This window comes from Littorina saxatilis, linkage group LG4 (genome assembly GCF_037325665.1).
Source record: "Littorina saxatilis isolate snail1 linkage group LG4, US_GU_Lsax_2.0, whole genome shotgun sequence".
NCBI lineage: Eukaryota > Metazoa > Mollusca > Gastropoda > Littorinimorpha > Littorinidae > Littorina > Littorina saxatilis.
Genome location: NC_090248.1, coordinates 15,899,774 through 15,917,053, shown reverse-complemented (window position 1 = coordinate 15,917,053; position 17,280 = coordinate 15,899,774). Strand labels below are relative to the sequence as shown.

Genomic DNA, 17,280 nt, shown 5'->3' with positions numbered 1-17,280 from the left:
TCGTGGCCAGGGATTTACGCCATACCACCTTATATGGAAAGTGTCTGTGGTTTGCTTGTTTGAAAAATAGGGGGGTTCCCGCAGGAGAATCCATATTTAACCGAAAATAACCGCCGATTGACACAGGGGAGAGAACTGCTGTTCAAACGGTATACGACGTTCCCGCGTTGGGCGAGCAGAAATGTCTGTTGTCAAGGGTTGAAAATCGTAATTTTTATCGAAACGGTGAATAAAAAGACGGAAAAATTCACCGGGTTGGTACAATGAAATATATTTTTAGAGACTTTGATGAATTTGTATAGTGTAATCATATGCATGTCATAAAAGTAGACAGATTGAAAGGTGCAAAACTGCCAACAACTCAAAATGGCTGTGTAACTGTAAGTCCCATCACTCTAAATTCAGTGGCGCACTTCGCCTTAATGACCAAAATCATTAATTAATTTCTAAGCCTCCAAGCTGAAATGCAATACCAAAGTCCGACCTTCGTCGAAGATTGCTTGGCCAAAATTTCAATCAATTTCATTACAAAAAGCCGGATATGACGTCATCAAAGACATTTATCGAAAAAGTGAAAAAACATCTGGGGATATCATTCCCAGGAACATGTGAAATTTCACAAACATCGGTCCAGTAGTTTACTCTGAATCGCTCTACACACACACAGACACACACACATACACCACAACCCTCGTCTCGATTCCCCCTCTTTGTTAAAACATTTAGTCAAAACTTGACTACATGTACAAATGAAGGATACAAAACTAAATTGAAAAATATGCCTGAAAAATTAATTATCTGACAAATTTACAAGTTCTGATTTTCCTGTTAAGTGAATTTGGTGGTGTGTCAGTCATACTCAAATAAATATTGTTTTTAAATTTTAATTTCCTTTTAGAGTTTTAGTTAATCTGTTAAAATCAGAATGCAGAATGAGGAAAAAAAATAAATTTTTATTTGAAGAATTTGACAAATTTACTGAAACTGATTTTTCATTGTTCAGTAAATTCATCAAAAAGTGGCACGATAATTTCAGGAAATTTACAAATTTCCTAGAATTTTTAGGAAATTTTTAAAATCCCTGAGTGAAACTGGAAATTTACAAATTTACTGAAATGTTCAGTGATTTTGTATATACATAATTATACAGTTCAGAGACATCTGCTGCTTGCTGCCGCATGAGCAGGGAAAATGTTTCCCTCTTTATCTTCACTGCGCTGGCTGCAAAATCCCTCACGCTGGAGTCCGGGTACAACGAATCTCAAGGGAGATACATTTTCGTTCGTTATATCAGTAATTCGCTGTAGAGTTTTCAACCCTAAATGGCCTCAAGACAAGTTTTCCCAATCACCTTCAAATGATCGTCACATCGATCTTTCCTTGGAGAGTACAATCTGCATGTTTTCAACAGCTTCATAATATAATCCATAGAGAGAGGCAAACTAACAGCGGGAAGTGCATGAAAAGCGTCAGTTTTCACAATAAAACTTTGACTCGCTCATTCACGGGACATAACTCCGGACTGTCCACAGTGTTGAGCAATTTAGGAGACTTCACTGCCTGAGGAGAGTATTGATTCAAACGAACGCGTGGTTCTATATCGCGTCACTCGGTCACGGATCGGAGAAAACAAAAAAACAGTTCCAGATTTCGAAACCTTGTTCGTCAGCCATTGTTTTTAGCAAAATGTCATGACGTCACCACAACTTTCGGTTTTGGTTCGATCTGTTCCTGCACCTCCCGCTGTTAGTTTGTTCAGAGTTCGCTCATCACGCGATGTGCACTTGTGTTTGTGTATTTTTGTCTTTGGAGACAATTATTGACATCAGTTCGTTGTAGCCTTGTGACTTTTAGAGACAAAACGGCTCTGGGGCGATGAAAACGTGTTGGTAAAAGAGGGGTTCGTTATGCAAATAAGTTCAAAAGGTTCGATGTAGCCGGAAAGTAACAAGTAAGAAATAGAAGGTTGTCTGCCGGGAAATCAATGGCAGTTTGTTAAAAGAGGGATTTCGTTATACCCAGGTTCGTTATAGCTGGACTCCACTGTATTTCAGTCAAGACCCAGCGGATGAATATCAAGGGACACACGAGCCTTTGGCGAGTGAGTCCCTTTGATATTCCCGCTGGGTCTTGACTGAAATAGAAGCCATATAAAAAAAATCACGATTGTGTTGTAACCTGTATATCCCCTGAAGACCTAAAAGACAAAGTGCGATGGAAACATTAAGCTTCAGTTGTCGGTTCAGATGAGGCACTGAATGCTTAACCTCTCCACATACCTTAGCCTGTTGATCTATGCCAAGTTGGTACATAATGGCGGCGTCAATGTCTCCGTCAGTTGAAAGCCTCGTACACTGATTTCACTGAATACGTAGAGGTTACATGCCGAGTCTCAGTGATTATTAAAAGTAATGGTCGAAGTTAGCGGATCATGAAAAATGCGAGCTTTAGCGAGCTTTTTCATGACCGCGAACTGAGACCATTATTTTTTATAATCACTGAGACGAGGTGTGTAACCTCTTTATTCCTCCTTTCTTCAGTTTTTTTGAGAAAGTTTGATCGAATCCTATTCACTCAACCAGTCAACCTGCGCAGGCGATCGATTAATGCGCGGTTGTATAGTTCCGTGCAAATCATTCCATTCTGTTAACACTTCTTGTCAGTTTTCCTATTTTGGACTAAAATCAAGTACACAGATATCCTGTTATTCTGCTGTGGCGGCAAAGGCAGATATTGTGTGTTCTGTATATGTTTTGGTATCGCTTAGGATAGTGTTCTTTCGTCAAATGGGACTAGCAGACGAACTTTTGCACCCGTGTTCCAACGTTAAAAACTGTATGAAGTTCAGTTTTCTGGAGAAAATAGTGTATGAAACCGCTTTATGTTGTTTAAATTGATGAGATGTGTGCATTTGGTTGCGTGTGATCTGTTTATTAAATTAAATATTGTTGAAAACTGACCGTCGGATTGCAATCTGTTGTCGAAGAAACTGAGTGAAAAGAAATTTGAAAGGGGAACTACTCTTGTCGCTAGACAAAGTATGAGAGTTACTTGCCTTGGGAATTTGCTTGTGATGAACGTTTGTGCACAGCAGACCTAGATTCAGAAAACAACCAAACTCATGGATTTTATATGGAGATTCATGTGTTCAAGCCTGTAGTTGTTAATTTAAATGCGGTATGTTTATATTGTTTGCTCCAGAGATGTATACTTCGTACATTAGAGCGTTCGGAACTTTTCAGTCGCAAAAGTAGTACCGACGCAGAACAGCTTCTCAACCCATTGCGCTATCGAGGGTTCAGGCTGTTGCTGGGTCGTTATTTGTTTGGTTGCTGGGTGTTTATCGAAAAATAACTAGCTCTACAAGTTTACAGAGGTAAAGAAGCAGAGGGGGGAATAACTAGTGGTTACACACGCATCTACTGAGATCTTGGACACCTTGATCATCTATAGAGCCTACTGCACGGCAGAAGAGCTAGAAATACTCGCAAAATGCATTAAACAGCCTTTCCAGAGGACTGTCCTAGTCGATGATGTAGCTATAAAAGCGTGTGTACCAAAAAGAGCACGCCTGTAACTTCATAGGCATGAGCATAGCCTGAAAATATTAGCAGTGCTAGTCGGACGGACTGGGCTTTTAAAGATTGCTAGTTTGACTTCTGTTTTAGCTGAGAGAGCCAGCACCAACGAGCGCACACACTCACACACACACGGCTTTTTCATGTTGATCACACACATCTTACAGCGATGTCCCTTACTAGATGAGGAACGAAAAGAAGTGTGGCCGTCGCCAATTCCCTTGCAGACCAAACTATACGGCAGTCGACAGGAGTTGGAGAAAACGACAACATTTATCACCAGTGCTGGATTGATCGTGTAACCTCTGCGAACGCCAAGAAGAAGAAGATGTTGATCACAAGAGAGAAAAAGAACAGCGAATAGAAGGAAACAGATTACGTCCCCAGAATATGACGCGATGGACGACAGAAGTCATGAAATCTATGACGCTGTGATGATAGTCTCGGCAAGTTGAGACTAAAACTCAGCTATAGCACTGAACGATTCTCGCGCAAGTTCTCAAAACCGTGGTAATCCCTTGCACATCGATCCAGTCAGCAGGTACATGTGCATTTTGGAATGTCAAGGACGACAGAAAGTAGAGCTAGCTATGATGTATTTGTTGCACCCTTATTTATCCACTATTTTATGTGTTATAAGAGTGCAATTGATACATCATATGCAGGGGTGTCGTTTGGGTCGGCCCTTCGGCCAATCGCCGATTTTGTTGTACTTTGGCCGAAACTTTCATGTCCCTATCGGCCAAATGTCCGAAGAGTATTCGCCTAAATCGGCCAAAGTTTGTCCAGTTTTTTTGTATTGGTCAGGCTTTGATTGCTAAAACTGCTGCCGATGTACTTAGTCAACTGACTGACGTTTATTTCCTTCGCGAATACCAAAAACGAAACATCAATGTTTTGAACGAAAACCATTGCCAATAAATATAGATGCCAGAGTGGGTTCCCTTGGACAAGGGAAACCACACTCTCAGCGTTTGCGTTCGCTGGTTCGTGATAGTTTTTCAGTCAGTCAGTGCTTTCGATTTGGATTTGAACAGCATGTCGCAACCAAAAAAGAAAAAAACCTAAATTGGCCAAGGTTTGCTACCCTTCGCCAAGGTAAGTGATTCCGGACAAAATGACAGGAACACCGCGAATGTGGACAGTGTCAGCGTGAGTGGTAGTAGTGTTGTCGAGTCGATCGAAGCAGACGACATAGACGATAGTCACCGCGAATCAAAATTTAATCTGCTGAGCCAGAGAATGAAAAGCGTCCTCCAAATCGTGGTTTCCAAGCAAAATGGCTCACCCTACACGGTTTTTTTATTTGTGTTTTACCAGTCATGTTACCCAAGGCTTGTCAAGATTAGCACAAGCTTGGAAGAGTTTTACTTTCAAGAAATTAAAGTTAAAGGTTTGAAAAAGTTTCAGAGAACTGGTGTCTGATGTAGTTAAATCAGCAAAGCTGATTGTTTCAGTTGCAGTAAGCAACATATAATCCAGGGGCGGGTGTTACAGGGGTTCCAGACCCCCGCCCCCCGGCTGTCCCCCCCCCCCCCCCTCAAAAAAAAAAATTCTGTCTGTGATTTCTTTTTCTTTTTGTCTGTAAAGCCGGGGGAAGAGCTAATTGTTTAATTGTCACAGTCTTCCTTCTAACCATACTATATGATGTCGGGAGCAGATATCAGTGAAGATAAATTGCCATTATTTAATACTAACGTTAAAAGAAATAATGAGTGGTTGCTGACACCAGTTGATCATGCTTAAAATCAAGGATAAGCCACAAATTGTTTATAAAATAGCTAAAATTCTTCAGTTTCAAGGGGGCTTTGCCCCCCAGACCCAACGGGAACCTGGACCCCAGGTTGTACCCCCCCCCCCCCCCCCTCTGGCTTAACTGCTCCGCCCCTGTAATCTGTGTTCCTAAGACAATGATTGTATGTATTTTGATGATAAGATAACATCACAGGCGATTTTCTTTGACGTGTCAAAAGCTTTCGACAGAGTTTGGCACAAGGGTTTGATGAAAAAGTTATACGCTATTGGCATAAGGGGACAGCTGTATTTTTGGTTTGAGAATTATTTGAGGGAAAGAAAACAATGTGTTGTGGTAAAAGGTTGTAAGTCACAGTTTTTGCCGGTTTCTGCGGGTGTTCCCCAAGGGTCAGTATTAGGACCTCTCCTCTTTTTGGTTTATATAAACGACATTGTTGACAATATTGAATCAGTGATTAAACTATTTGCAGATGATACCAGCATGTATTTAAGCCTCGATGACCCTTTCCGTAGAACTGAAATACTTAATTCTGATTTAGGTAAGATTGCAAATTGGGCCATTAAATGGAAAGTGAAATTTAATCAGTCGAAAACAGAGTTAATATCCTTTTCCGGTCAACGATGTATACAGAAATTTCCCCTTGTTTTTGGCGATGTAGCCCTCATAGAAAAAGATAGTCAGGTGTTATTTTTCAAGATAATTGTAAATGGGCCTTACACATACAGTCTATTGTGGCAACTTGTCGAGTACTTGTGGCTTGTTTAAAATCTTATAAATATAGGCTCAGTCGAAGATCCCTAGAAGCAATGTATAAATCCTTTATTTTACCTCATTTTGATTATTGCGATGTTGTGTGGGATAATTGTTCAAAGCTTTCAGATGAGCTGGAGAAGCTGCAACTCGAATCCATTAGAATTATTGTTGGTGCTGTTAAAGGCACTTCGCACGAAAAATTGTATACAGAATCTGGCTTTATACCACTTACAGAGTGAAGACGTCGTCACAAATTAATGCTATATTATAAAATGGTCCACGGCAATGTACCAAATTACCTCACCGTTTTATTGCCACCTCTTGTTTCTGACCTAAATCCCTACCACCACAGACGCCCACTAGAGCGTAAGACTCCCCAGTGTAAATCAGATTTGTACAAGTCATCTTTTATTCCTTCTGCAACTAGTCTCTGGAATAAGTTGCCTGAAAATATACAACAATGTGATTCTGTTGGTCTGTTCATGCGACATTTCACAGCTTTTGATATTTCAATTCCACCATATTACTATTCCCCAAATCGCAAAACTGAAGTTTTGCATTGCAGGTTAAGACTTGGAATGAGTGATTTACAATATGATATGTTTAATCGCCACCTAGTAAACAACCCGGAATGTTCTTGTGGTTATTTTGCTGAAACTGTTCTTCACTATTTGTTATCATGTCCCCTGTTTAATGATGCAAGAACCGCAACAATCGGTACATTAGCTCCAGAATTTGTTAATATTGACACACTCCTGACAGGTGATTCAAACATTTCCATATTTGAAAATAGTGCTATTTTTGTTGTTGTCCAAAGCTATATTGAGAAATCAAACCGCTTTGGGACACCTTAGTTCGATGTTGTTTTGTTTTGTTGATTTTAAATATATTACTTGGGGCCCATCTACTTTTTGATATTTTGTTGTGTCTTTCGTTATTGTTTTGTATTTGTTTTCGTTTTCGGTATTGACACAGATTGTGTTCGATAATTCAAACTAAGTTTTCCTTGTTGTTTTTCTCCTTTCTTTTTTCTTCTCTTTTTTCAAAAATGTGTCGCATTGATCATATTCCGCCATGAAATTTCAGGCATGTTTATGTGAGCACTTATCATAAGTTTTAAACTTGTTGTGCTCCTTCTTAATGATGTTGTTATATTATCATGTGTCTGTTTACGAATAAAATACTGTTTAAAAATTTTTTTTTTTTTTAAATAAAAAAATAAAAAGATTGTATGTATTGGTGTTCCCCTCTTGAGTCTTGTGCTTCAATGTTGCGGTGACTTTGTATCAGCCAAAATAGTAGCCGAAAATGTTCCAAGATGTCCTAAAGCTTTTGGACAGTTTCGGCCAAATGGCCAACATGAAAATGTCTAGCAACACCCCTGCATATGATGTAACAATAACACTCTTAAAATACAAGAAATATACCTATAGTAGATTTACAGAGACAAAGAAGGGAGGTCATGGGATATATACAAACAAATACAAAACAAAGAATCCTAAACCAAACTGCCTTGTTTGCCATGCACCTGTCATTTGAACCAGTGCATGCAAGCCCAATTACATTTTCATTAAAACTCAAGGAAGCAGCTTCATCCTGCTTTCTCAACATCTGTTGGCCTAAGTCTGCTGGCAATTGCAATCCAGTACTCAAAACAACTTTCCATTCAATTATTAATTTATTCATTGACACTGCACTTGGTACCTAACACAGACGTATTTATTTATTCATGAGGTACTTGAGTACATTCCCAATCTCTGACACACAGCAAAGTTCTCCATTAATAACTTATGACGAAGTCATTGAATATTTAAAGCTCACCATCCTAGAACTACTCTTCTGTGACTTGATAATTGACACAAGTTCGATAACCACAAGAAAGGGCCGATCATCTATTAGTATTAAGGTTTTTAAGCTGCTGTCATCTCTAAAATACCATGTGGAGCTTGCTCAGCTCATGATATATGTACTGCTAACAAAAGACTACCGTATTTGACGGATTACAAGACGCACCGTTTTATAAGCCGCACCCCCTACTTTAAAAAAAAAAATTGTACACAAGTTGCATAAAAGTACATTCAATCTGCAGAACATCAAGGTCAGCATTACTGAATAACTTACAGTTATTTTCATTTTTTCATTTCATTTTTCATTTCATTTTCATTTCATAGAAATGGTAGAAATAGGGAATTTTGCATTATACATCAGAACTGGGAACCCGTGTTTTGTACTTGGGAGTATTCTCAAACAAACTTGGCGTATATTCAGAAAAATTAGTGTACTTTACACAACATTTGAACATCGATGATTGAAACATGCTTCGCACACATCCGTTGCACTGTTTATCAAGCTTACCAATACATTTAAAACAAATGCTTCTTTCAATATATTTAATGAAAAAAGCTGTAATCATTGATGAAATGCAGTTATCCAGATATTTTTAATCATTAATATAAACAGTGCCCCAGTAAATATACATGAATAACAGGGATGCGCTTGTGAAGAAAAGTAGTCTAGAAATTGTTCTCGTCATATTTTGTTTTTACGAACCATACTGATTGTAATTTAGACAATCAGGCGTACAAAATACGGCAAAATCGTATGGGTTCCCAGGTCTGATACATGTATACTTGTACAGAACCACACACACAGAGACACTCAGATACACACACATACACACTCACACACACAAAAACACAATTCAACCTGCCTACTTAGAGCAGTATCTGTACTGTGATTGTGAGGACACTCTGATTAGATGACAGCTCTCAATTAAGGACACCTTCTGTTATCATTCATGCATCGACTCAACCAAAGATATCCCTCTCACAATGATGTAAGACCAATGAAGAACTCAGGGTTTTTCTTGCATTTCAAGTTAGTGTATCACTTTTCAATCTAATACAATCTAAAACATTCTTTATTTGTTGTAATGCTTTGTAAAGATTTTTTTAAGGAAATAAACTCCTTTTCAATTATATTTAAGCAGAGAGGAAAATGCATCATGATGAACTAATACAGTCCCAACAACCGTTCTTTAATTTTTCTACTGATGAAACAAAAGAAACACCAGCAACTTCCATTAATTTAAAGTCAGTTTTATTGCATAGAATTATAAACTTACGCAGTATTTCATTAGAACAAGTTTTTTTCGGAAGAACAAACACTAAATGGCTATTAATCAACAAAATTCAAGAAAATAGGGACTGATATTTGAAGAAAATAGTCTGGTTGAAAACTGTCCAAACCTTCATAAGTGGTGTTCGTGAATCAGCATCCCCAACATTGGTCTTTGCTTTCCACTCCAACAGCTCCTGTACAATTTTCTCATAACCTTGGGCGCATGCTAAATGCAGCGGTGTCCTGTATGACCAAAAATACTGTCATTGTAAATACACATTATAATCACATATATCTTTTAACATTACACCAGAAGCCTATCATAATAGAATCAGCTAAGTACTATTACCAGCAGTCGACACGCGATGATACATATGCCCTTTGACCTTTCCTTGGGAATATCCATTACTAAAAATAGAATACGGGATTGTGGGAAAGCTGTTCAATGGCACTCTCATGCACTATATTCGATTTTCAATACACGACTCAAAATCTTTGGGATAAATCAAAATGAAAAAAATACAAGTATATATAGAGTTAAGAAAACAAGAAAAAGTTGAAAACCGTTTGGAATGAAGCAAATGAATAAAATACAAGAATTACGAGTTCAGAAAAAAATAAATATAAAATTGCCTTCAAAGCGATTCGAACCCTGGACCACAAAAGTAAGGACTAGCGCACCGTCAATCGGGGACTCAACCGACTGAGCTATTTTGTCGCACTGTAGTCGAGGGAGATTTTAACTTCAAATATTACACTTGAGTTCTCGAGCGTGGCGACGACTCAGTGACTCGAGTTTCCGAGTCTCTCCGTTCTTTACATCGTATTTTGTTACATATTTGTTTGAAATCATAACTTATATAACAACTTTCACCGTTCATGGCTTTATTTTCGTATTTGTGCGAGGATTTACGAAGGAGGGGAAGCACCAATCACATGACGTCATCAATACTTGTGCGCAAGTAAAACAATTTATCTACCTTAACCCATTAAAATTTCTGCATCGACTTTGTAGAAAATACAGCTCTAAACAGTAAAATAAAGGTGCAGATAGCACGAATCAGGCTAATGGACATGTCAAAAACTTTCAATTTGAAGTAAGATTTAACAATTTTATATGGGGTTTTCTGGGGTATTCGGAGTCAAGTAGTACCCCTCATTTATTCATAAATTATTGTTATTTCTATTGCATTCATATTCACTCAATCACTGGTAAACAAATTACAAATTAAGAAAACCTTTTTCTTTAGGAGGGATGGGGAAGGGCACCAATCCGTCAAAGATCGTTGATCGTTCGGGAAAACTTGCATTGTCTGTGACCGTTACCATCTGTAATTCTATTTTTATAAGGTCTATCCATGCACCACTCTGCCTTCTAAAGTTCTATTCGTTTTTCGTGTCGATTCATGTTACAAGAACTGTCACAATAGCCACAGATTTCAAGCGCTAATACATAAGGTTAAGAAAATCACACGTGAAAAACAGTGAAACTTAACGAAATGTGCAATGTGCATTGGTGTACCTTTTGTCTTTATCAAACGGACTGGGGTCTTTCTTCGCCAATTGCTGCACTTTCACCAAGTCGCCCAGCCAGGCAGCTTTGTGTAGTTTTCCCAGTTCCTTCTCTCGAACATCATAGCCAAGAACAAGAGATGCTGTGGATCTGTTGTCTAATTTTGGTGAGCCTTCTGCTAGGGGCCCACCTCTAGCAGGTGATTTTTTCCTGATGTTTTTGAAGAACTTCTTCATGGTTACTATGAACGCACACCGCTTTCATCCAACCCTGCTTCGAACATCCGCCATTTTACAATAGGAGCCTCAATCTCACGTTATAACCCCCTGAGCTATAGCAGAAAACACTGTGCTATAATTAGACCGGAGTGGCTCGGGAACCGACGAACCGGTGTAACACGAGAAAATTACTCCCACGAGATTTTTACTCCGGAGTAAACATTTCGTACGAAAAAGTTACTCCCTTTACGAAAAAAGCACTCCCCCATTACACGAGAAAATTACTCCCCAAGACAGGTGAGTTCCGAGTAAACATTTCGCACAAAAATGTTACTCCCCTGACGAATAAATAACGAATAAATTACTTCACCCAAACACAAGCAAGTTTAACTTCCCATGCCAGGTGTACGAAATGTTTACTCCCTTGTTCCCTGTTAGTCTTGGTGGTGGAAGGGGTGGAAGGAGGGTAGCGCGACATTCGTGTGCGCGAGATCACTTATCAGTTGCTTTGTAAGGGGGGGGGCACTTTGAATCGAAAGTGAATGTGATGGGCGCGAAGCGCCCGAATTTGCTAGGGGGGTCCGGGGGCATGCCCCCCCGGAAAAAATTTTGCCCAAAGAAGCAAAATGGTGCCATCTGGTGCCATTTGAACTTAGAAATGGTCATAGAATCAGCATAGAAAAATCTTTGTTTTTTTCTTTTTTTTCTTCTTTTTTTTCGGGGGGGGGGGGCACGTGCCCCCTGTGCCCCCCCCCCCCCCCCCCTCGTCCGCCCCTGCATTATCCCTTTGCCCGCATCCCATTTTTGCGTACGAGATTTTTACTGGAAGTGAAAAAAATGGGGAGTAAAAGTTTCGTGGAGGGAGTAATTTTTTCGTGCCTTGGGGAGTTCTTTTCTCGTACGAAAAGTGTACTCGGAGTAAGAATTTCGTACGAAATATTTACTCCGGAGTAAATTTTTCGTGGAGTAAAAATTTCGTGTTACACCGGCAGTCACCGGTATCTCACAAAATGGACTCTGACCTTCAAGTAGTAGTAGTAAAATTAATATTAAAAGTCCTCCTTCAGTGTTTGTCCGCTTTTAAATGGACCTTCTTAGTTTAGCCGCCTTTATATAAAAAAAGCGGCTACTAGGACGGTTTCACTCTGTCTGTTTGGATGTCACGTTTGCAGGGGCGGAGCAGTTAAGCCCGAGGGGGGAGGGGGGGGGGGGTTACAACCTGGGGTCTTGGGGTCGGTAGAGGTGGGGTACCGTGGCACGCCCCGTTGGGGGGTCTGGAGGGCAAAGCCCCCCTGAAGTTGAAAAATGTAGCTATCTTATAAACAATATGTGGCTTATCCTTGATTTTAAACATGATCAATGCAACTGGTGTCAGCAGCCACTCATTATTTCTTTTAAAGTTAGTATTAAATAATGGCAATTTATCTTCCATGATATCTGCTCCCAACATCATATAGTATGGTTAGAAGAAAGACATGTCGCAGGGCCGGACTAGGCTAAGAGGAGGGGGGTGGGGTTGCCAGTGGTGGTCCAGGGGGATGTTCCCCCTGGCGGGTCAGGGGGCAAAGCCCCCTGAAGCTGATGGGTAGGTCATATTCTGAGATAGGGAAATGGTCGCTCCTGGCATGAAACGGCATAAAATAATCAATAATAAAAAATGTTTTAAATAAGTGAGGTACATGTTTAGGCTAGGGGGGGGGTTGCGCAACCCCCATACCCCCCCCCCCCCCCCCCGGTAGTCCGGCCCTGTGTCGCATAGGAGTGGCAGTTAAAACTGTACAAAAATGATACTGATTAAACAATTAACTCTTCCCCCGGCTTTACAGACAGAAACAACATAATTCACGGTTTTTTTGTTTTTATATTTAGTCAAGTTTTGACTAAATATTTTAACATCGAGGGGGAATCGAAACGAGGGTCGTGGTGTATGTGCGTGTGTCTGTGTGTGTGTGTGTGTGTGTGTGTGTGTGTGTAGAGCGATTCAGACTAAACTACTGGACCGATCTTTATGAAATTTGACATGAGAGTTCCTGGGTATGAAATCCCCATACGTTTTTTTCATTTTTTTGATAAATGTCTTTGATGACGTCATATCCGGCTTTTCGTGAAAGTTGAGGCGGCACTGTCACGCCCTCATTTTTCAACCAAATTGGTTGAAATTTTGGTCAAGTAATTTTCGACGAAGCCCGGGGTTCGGTATTGCATTTCAGCTTGGTGGCTTAAAAATTAATTAATGACTTTGGTCATTAAAAATCTGAAAATTGTAAAAAAAAATAAAAATTTATAAAACGATCCAAATTTACGTTTATCTTATTCTCCATCATTTGCTGATTCCAAAAACATATAAATATGTTATATTTGGATAAAAAACAAGCTCTGAAAATTAAATATATAAAAATTATTATCAAAATTAAATTGTCGAAATCAATTTAAAAACACTTTCATCTTATTCCCTGTCGGTTCCTGATTCCAAAAACATATAGATATGATATGTTTGGATTAAAAACACGCTCAGAAAGTTAAAACAAAGAGAGGTACAGAAAAGCGTGCTATCCTTCTTAGCGCAACTACTACCCCGCTCTTCTTGTCAATTTCACTGCCTTTGCCATGAGCGGTGGCCTGACGATGCTACGAGTAAAATGGCATTGCGTTTCATTCTGTGAGTTCGACAGCTACTTGACTAAATATTGTATTTTCGCCTTACGCGACTTGTTGTTTTTTTTACAGCCGAGGGGGGGGGGGGGGGGTCCGGAACCCCTGTAACCACCCCCCTAATCCGCCCCTGGTTTGGATGTTGTTGGTTTGTCCCACGACAGTTTAGACTTGTATCTCTGGTACTCTGGGGTCAATTGAGCTCAAATTTGATTAGCTTGAAATCGTGGGGCCTCGGGTGTGTGCAAAAAATTAGGTTCCCGGTAACGTTAGTCAAACTTGAGATATTATAGCTTTACACGCCTTTATGCGCGCCCAGCAAGGGAACTTTTTTTTCAAAGGGTTTAAAATGAGGATGCGCGTCTCAACGTAACACTTGACGTCGAAGAAATGTGCTAATGAGACTGACTTTTGAGACCTTTATTCACCTGCGAAGCATAATGGGTGCTTTTACAAAGCATGGGTGTGTACACTAGTCAGATAATATATATTTTTAATTCGTTTCAGTTGTTTTCAAAGACGTTTTCAACTTAAAGTGAACGTGTACGACTGTACGTCAACGCGTATGTCTGGGCTTTAAAACATCTTTGACCTACCGGGTGTGCGTGGATGGGAATTTCCGAATTTCCGATTGGCGACAAATTATGCCTTGCTCAAACAGATACTCATGCAAACCTCATCAGTTTTCAAAACAGAATTTGACAAGTAGTATACAACAATATGTCTCATATACTTTTATAAACACAGATCTCGTTTTAAATGCAAAAGAATATCAAATTATTTGGAGTAAAATGTATTTACGTCATAATTATGAACAATCTGCTACCACTGAGTGAGTTTTTTATTAGGCAGTCAATGACCATTGATTTTCTGCATCAATTGCCTCTTTCTTTCTCTCTCTCTCTCTTTTTTGTCACCCTCTCTCTTTTCTGCACTCCTCTCTCTCTCTCTCTTTCTGTCTGTCTCGCCCTCTCTTTCTTTATATTCCGGAGCATTTCTCTCTCTCTCTCTCTCAGTCTCTCTCTCTCACTCAGTCTCTATATCTCGCTCTCTCTTTCTCTCTCCCTCTCTCTCTCTCTCTCTATATATATATATAAATATCTCTTTCTTTCTCATTCTCGGTCAATGACCAATGATTCGGTGTCAATTAAGAGGTTTAGAGATTAAATGCACCTGTCAATCCGTTCTGGCTAGCGGTTGAGTTTTCTGCAGCATCTCTCTCTCTCTCTCTCTCTCTCTCTCTCTCTCTCTCTCTCTCTCTCTCTCTCTCTCTCTCTCTCTCTCTCTCTCTCTCTCTCTCTAGTCTGGCGGTCACACACCAACGATGACATTCTACACATGGAGTTCGTCACCGTCACACCTGATAAGGGTAAAGGTTGCCCGGCGCCTTACTAATGTAACCGAGTGCCAATTTACTTTACTCTTTCTTACCGAGCTCAAACACTCAAGCAAACGACACAAGTTATATTACCAGGTTCTTTTATTCCATACGATGAAATGGGGAATGTGTGGGATAACGGGGGTTTACTTTCAAATACAAAACTTTCAATGTATTACTATAGGACTAAACAACTCCAAAAAAACAATGCTCTCAACTCTTCACTCTAAACTACATTCTAAATTCTCCCTCTAAAGCTACCCTTTAAAAACACACTAAATCCTTCCCCCAAACTACACTCTACTCTAAATCCTCACTCTCAACTTTAATCCAAAAAACCACAATGAGACTCTAATCTAAAACAAACGAAATCTAAAAAAAAACCAACCTAAAAACAATTCTTCAAAAAAAACCAAATCTACAAAAACTCTAACAAAACCTGACCAAAATCCCTCCACTAAAACTAACTGCTCCCCTCTAACGAAATCTAGTCTACGAAAACAAATCTACGCCTCACTAAAAAAGAACCCCGTCGCACGCTCCGACATCCTGCAAACCACAGAATGCACGCCGTAAGCATACGTAAACAAATCAACAATTTCAAATACCACAAGCTAACTCGTTAAACAACAAAACACATCATTCCTACCAAATAACATGCCTACAATACCGTTCTCTCAAACAACGGTTTTCTTTTTATTTAAGCATTCAATCAAACAAAAGTCTTTCCAAACATTCCAACTCACAAAACAATCTACTTGAACATTCAAATAAATCCTTTCCCCAAGCAGCATACTATTCTTTTCACTGCTTACCCATTTACAGAAAGAAAATTGTATTAACCTAGCTACCAGCAAAAGAATTCTCACATCCCGAAAAGATTTCAGCCCGTGACAGACATGTCACACAAGGCGTCAAGGAAACACGCACAAAATACACGTCTTCTTCCCTCAAAGATTCCAATCAAAAAGACAGTTTTAGCGTCCACATCCTGCGCGCCGGTGTCACAAGATTAACACATATTCAACTCGAGGGGTGTCGGGCAGCCCCACTTTCTTTAGTTAGTGTCTAACGTCACCTTCAACTATTCAAATTTACATCGCGGCGGAGGAAAAAGGGAGATGGAATAAAGCCACCTGTCAATTGTTTCTTGTTCACAAAAACATTAATCACAAAATTTACTCCAGAGGCTTGTACCAAAAAAGCGATCGTTTTACCTATGCAAATTTTAGAATCGGCTCTTCCGCGAGACCAATTCAATAGAAACGAAACACAGTCTCGGAAACCTTAATGGATCCCCGATAGTACAGGTTTGAATCCTCGATAGCACAGAGATACCACGAGTTCACACGGATGCACAAAAGTGCATGTGTACCGTAACTGTCGTTCCCAAGCTCACATCCTCCCCAACTTAGGCTGTCGTCTCCTGGCGACATGCCAGAATCAGAAAAATTCAAAAAAAATATTTAACCTCCCAAGAACATAATATTCTCCATCCTCAAATCATTTCAAAAACTTTCACACAAAAACAACCATCAACTGACTATAACAATATTTCTCTAAAACTAATAGGTTCTAAAATACAAATTTCACATAATCCTTCCAGTGCCAATAATCCTATCTCTTCTGAAATACAAATTTCACATAATCCTTCCAGTGCCAATAATCCTATCTCCTGTCGACATCCAACTCACACAAGTTGACAAAAAATCACAACTCATCTTTAACAGAGGCAGTTCCATGGTTCACTTTACAAAGAATTATGTTCACCACTTGCCAGATAACCAATAATGATAATCTTTACGACTTATCAAATATTTTATCTCTCTTGAGCATACATCAGAACAAAATGTTGACAATCTTTACGATTTATCAAAGCATCTGATCTCTCTTGAGCATACATCAGAACAAAATACTGACAACCTTTACGATTTATCAATGCATGTCCCCTCTTTGTATCCCAACTGTACTTGGCAACACAATCTTCTAATCAACTAACAAAATGACCACTTGCCAAGGCAATGAAAAAACTGGAAGTCCTTAAAACTCACCCAGAATATCAAACCTTTAGTTAACAAGAGGCGAAGCCTTCAAGGCTCACGTAAGAAATCGACAAACAGCAACACAAACTCAATCACTCCGTCACACATACACACACACACACACACACACACATACACACACACACACACACACACACACACACACAGTAAGCATCTATAGGTGAAACTGTGCAAGAAAGCGAGACCCTGGATCTGCCAACTAGTCTCGGCCCGCTCACAATAACAATGACCGAGACTTTCAGTAATTCC

The 17,280-nt window shown here is 39.6% G+C and overlaps 1 protein-coding gene across 3 annotated transcripts in view; it reads right to left on the bottom strand.

Moving 5' to 3' along the window:
* LOC138964089 (ankyrin repeat domain-containing protein 26-like) overlaps positions 1-11,034 on the bottom strand; it is a 609,546-nt gene extending 598,512 nt beyond the window's left edge. Inside the window, exons 1-2 of one of the 3 annotated variants that reach the window (XM_070335976.1) lie at positions 10,730-11,034; positions 9,336-9,450 (exon numbers count right to left, since the gene is read on the bottom strand). In XM_070335976.1, coding sequence (XP_070192077.1) covers positions 9,336-9,450; positions 10,730-10,956 — 342 coding nt within the window. In that variant the 5' untranslated portion in view covers positions 10,957-11,034. The remainder of the gene's footprint in view (positions 1-9,335; positions 9,451-10,729) is intronic. The other 2 variants (XM_070335974.1, XM_070335975.1) reach the window with 2 other exon arrangements.
* Positions 11,035-17,280: the final 6,246 nt, after the last annotated feature.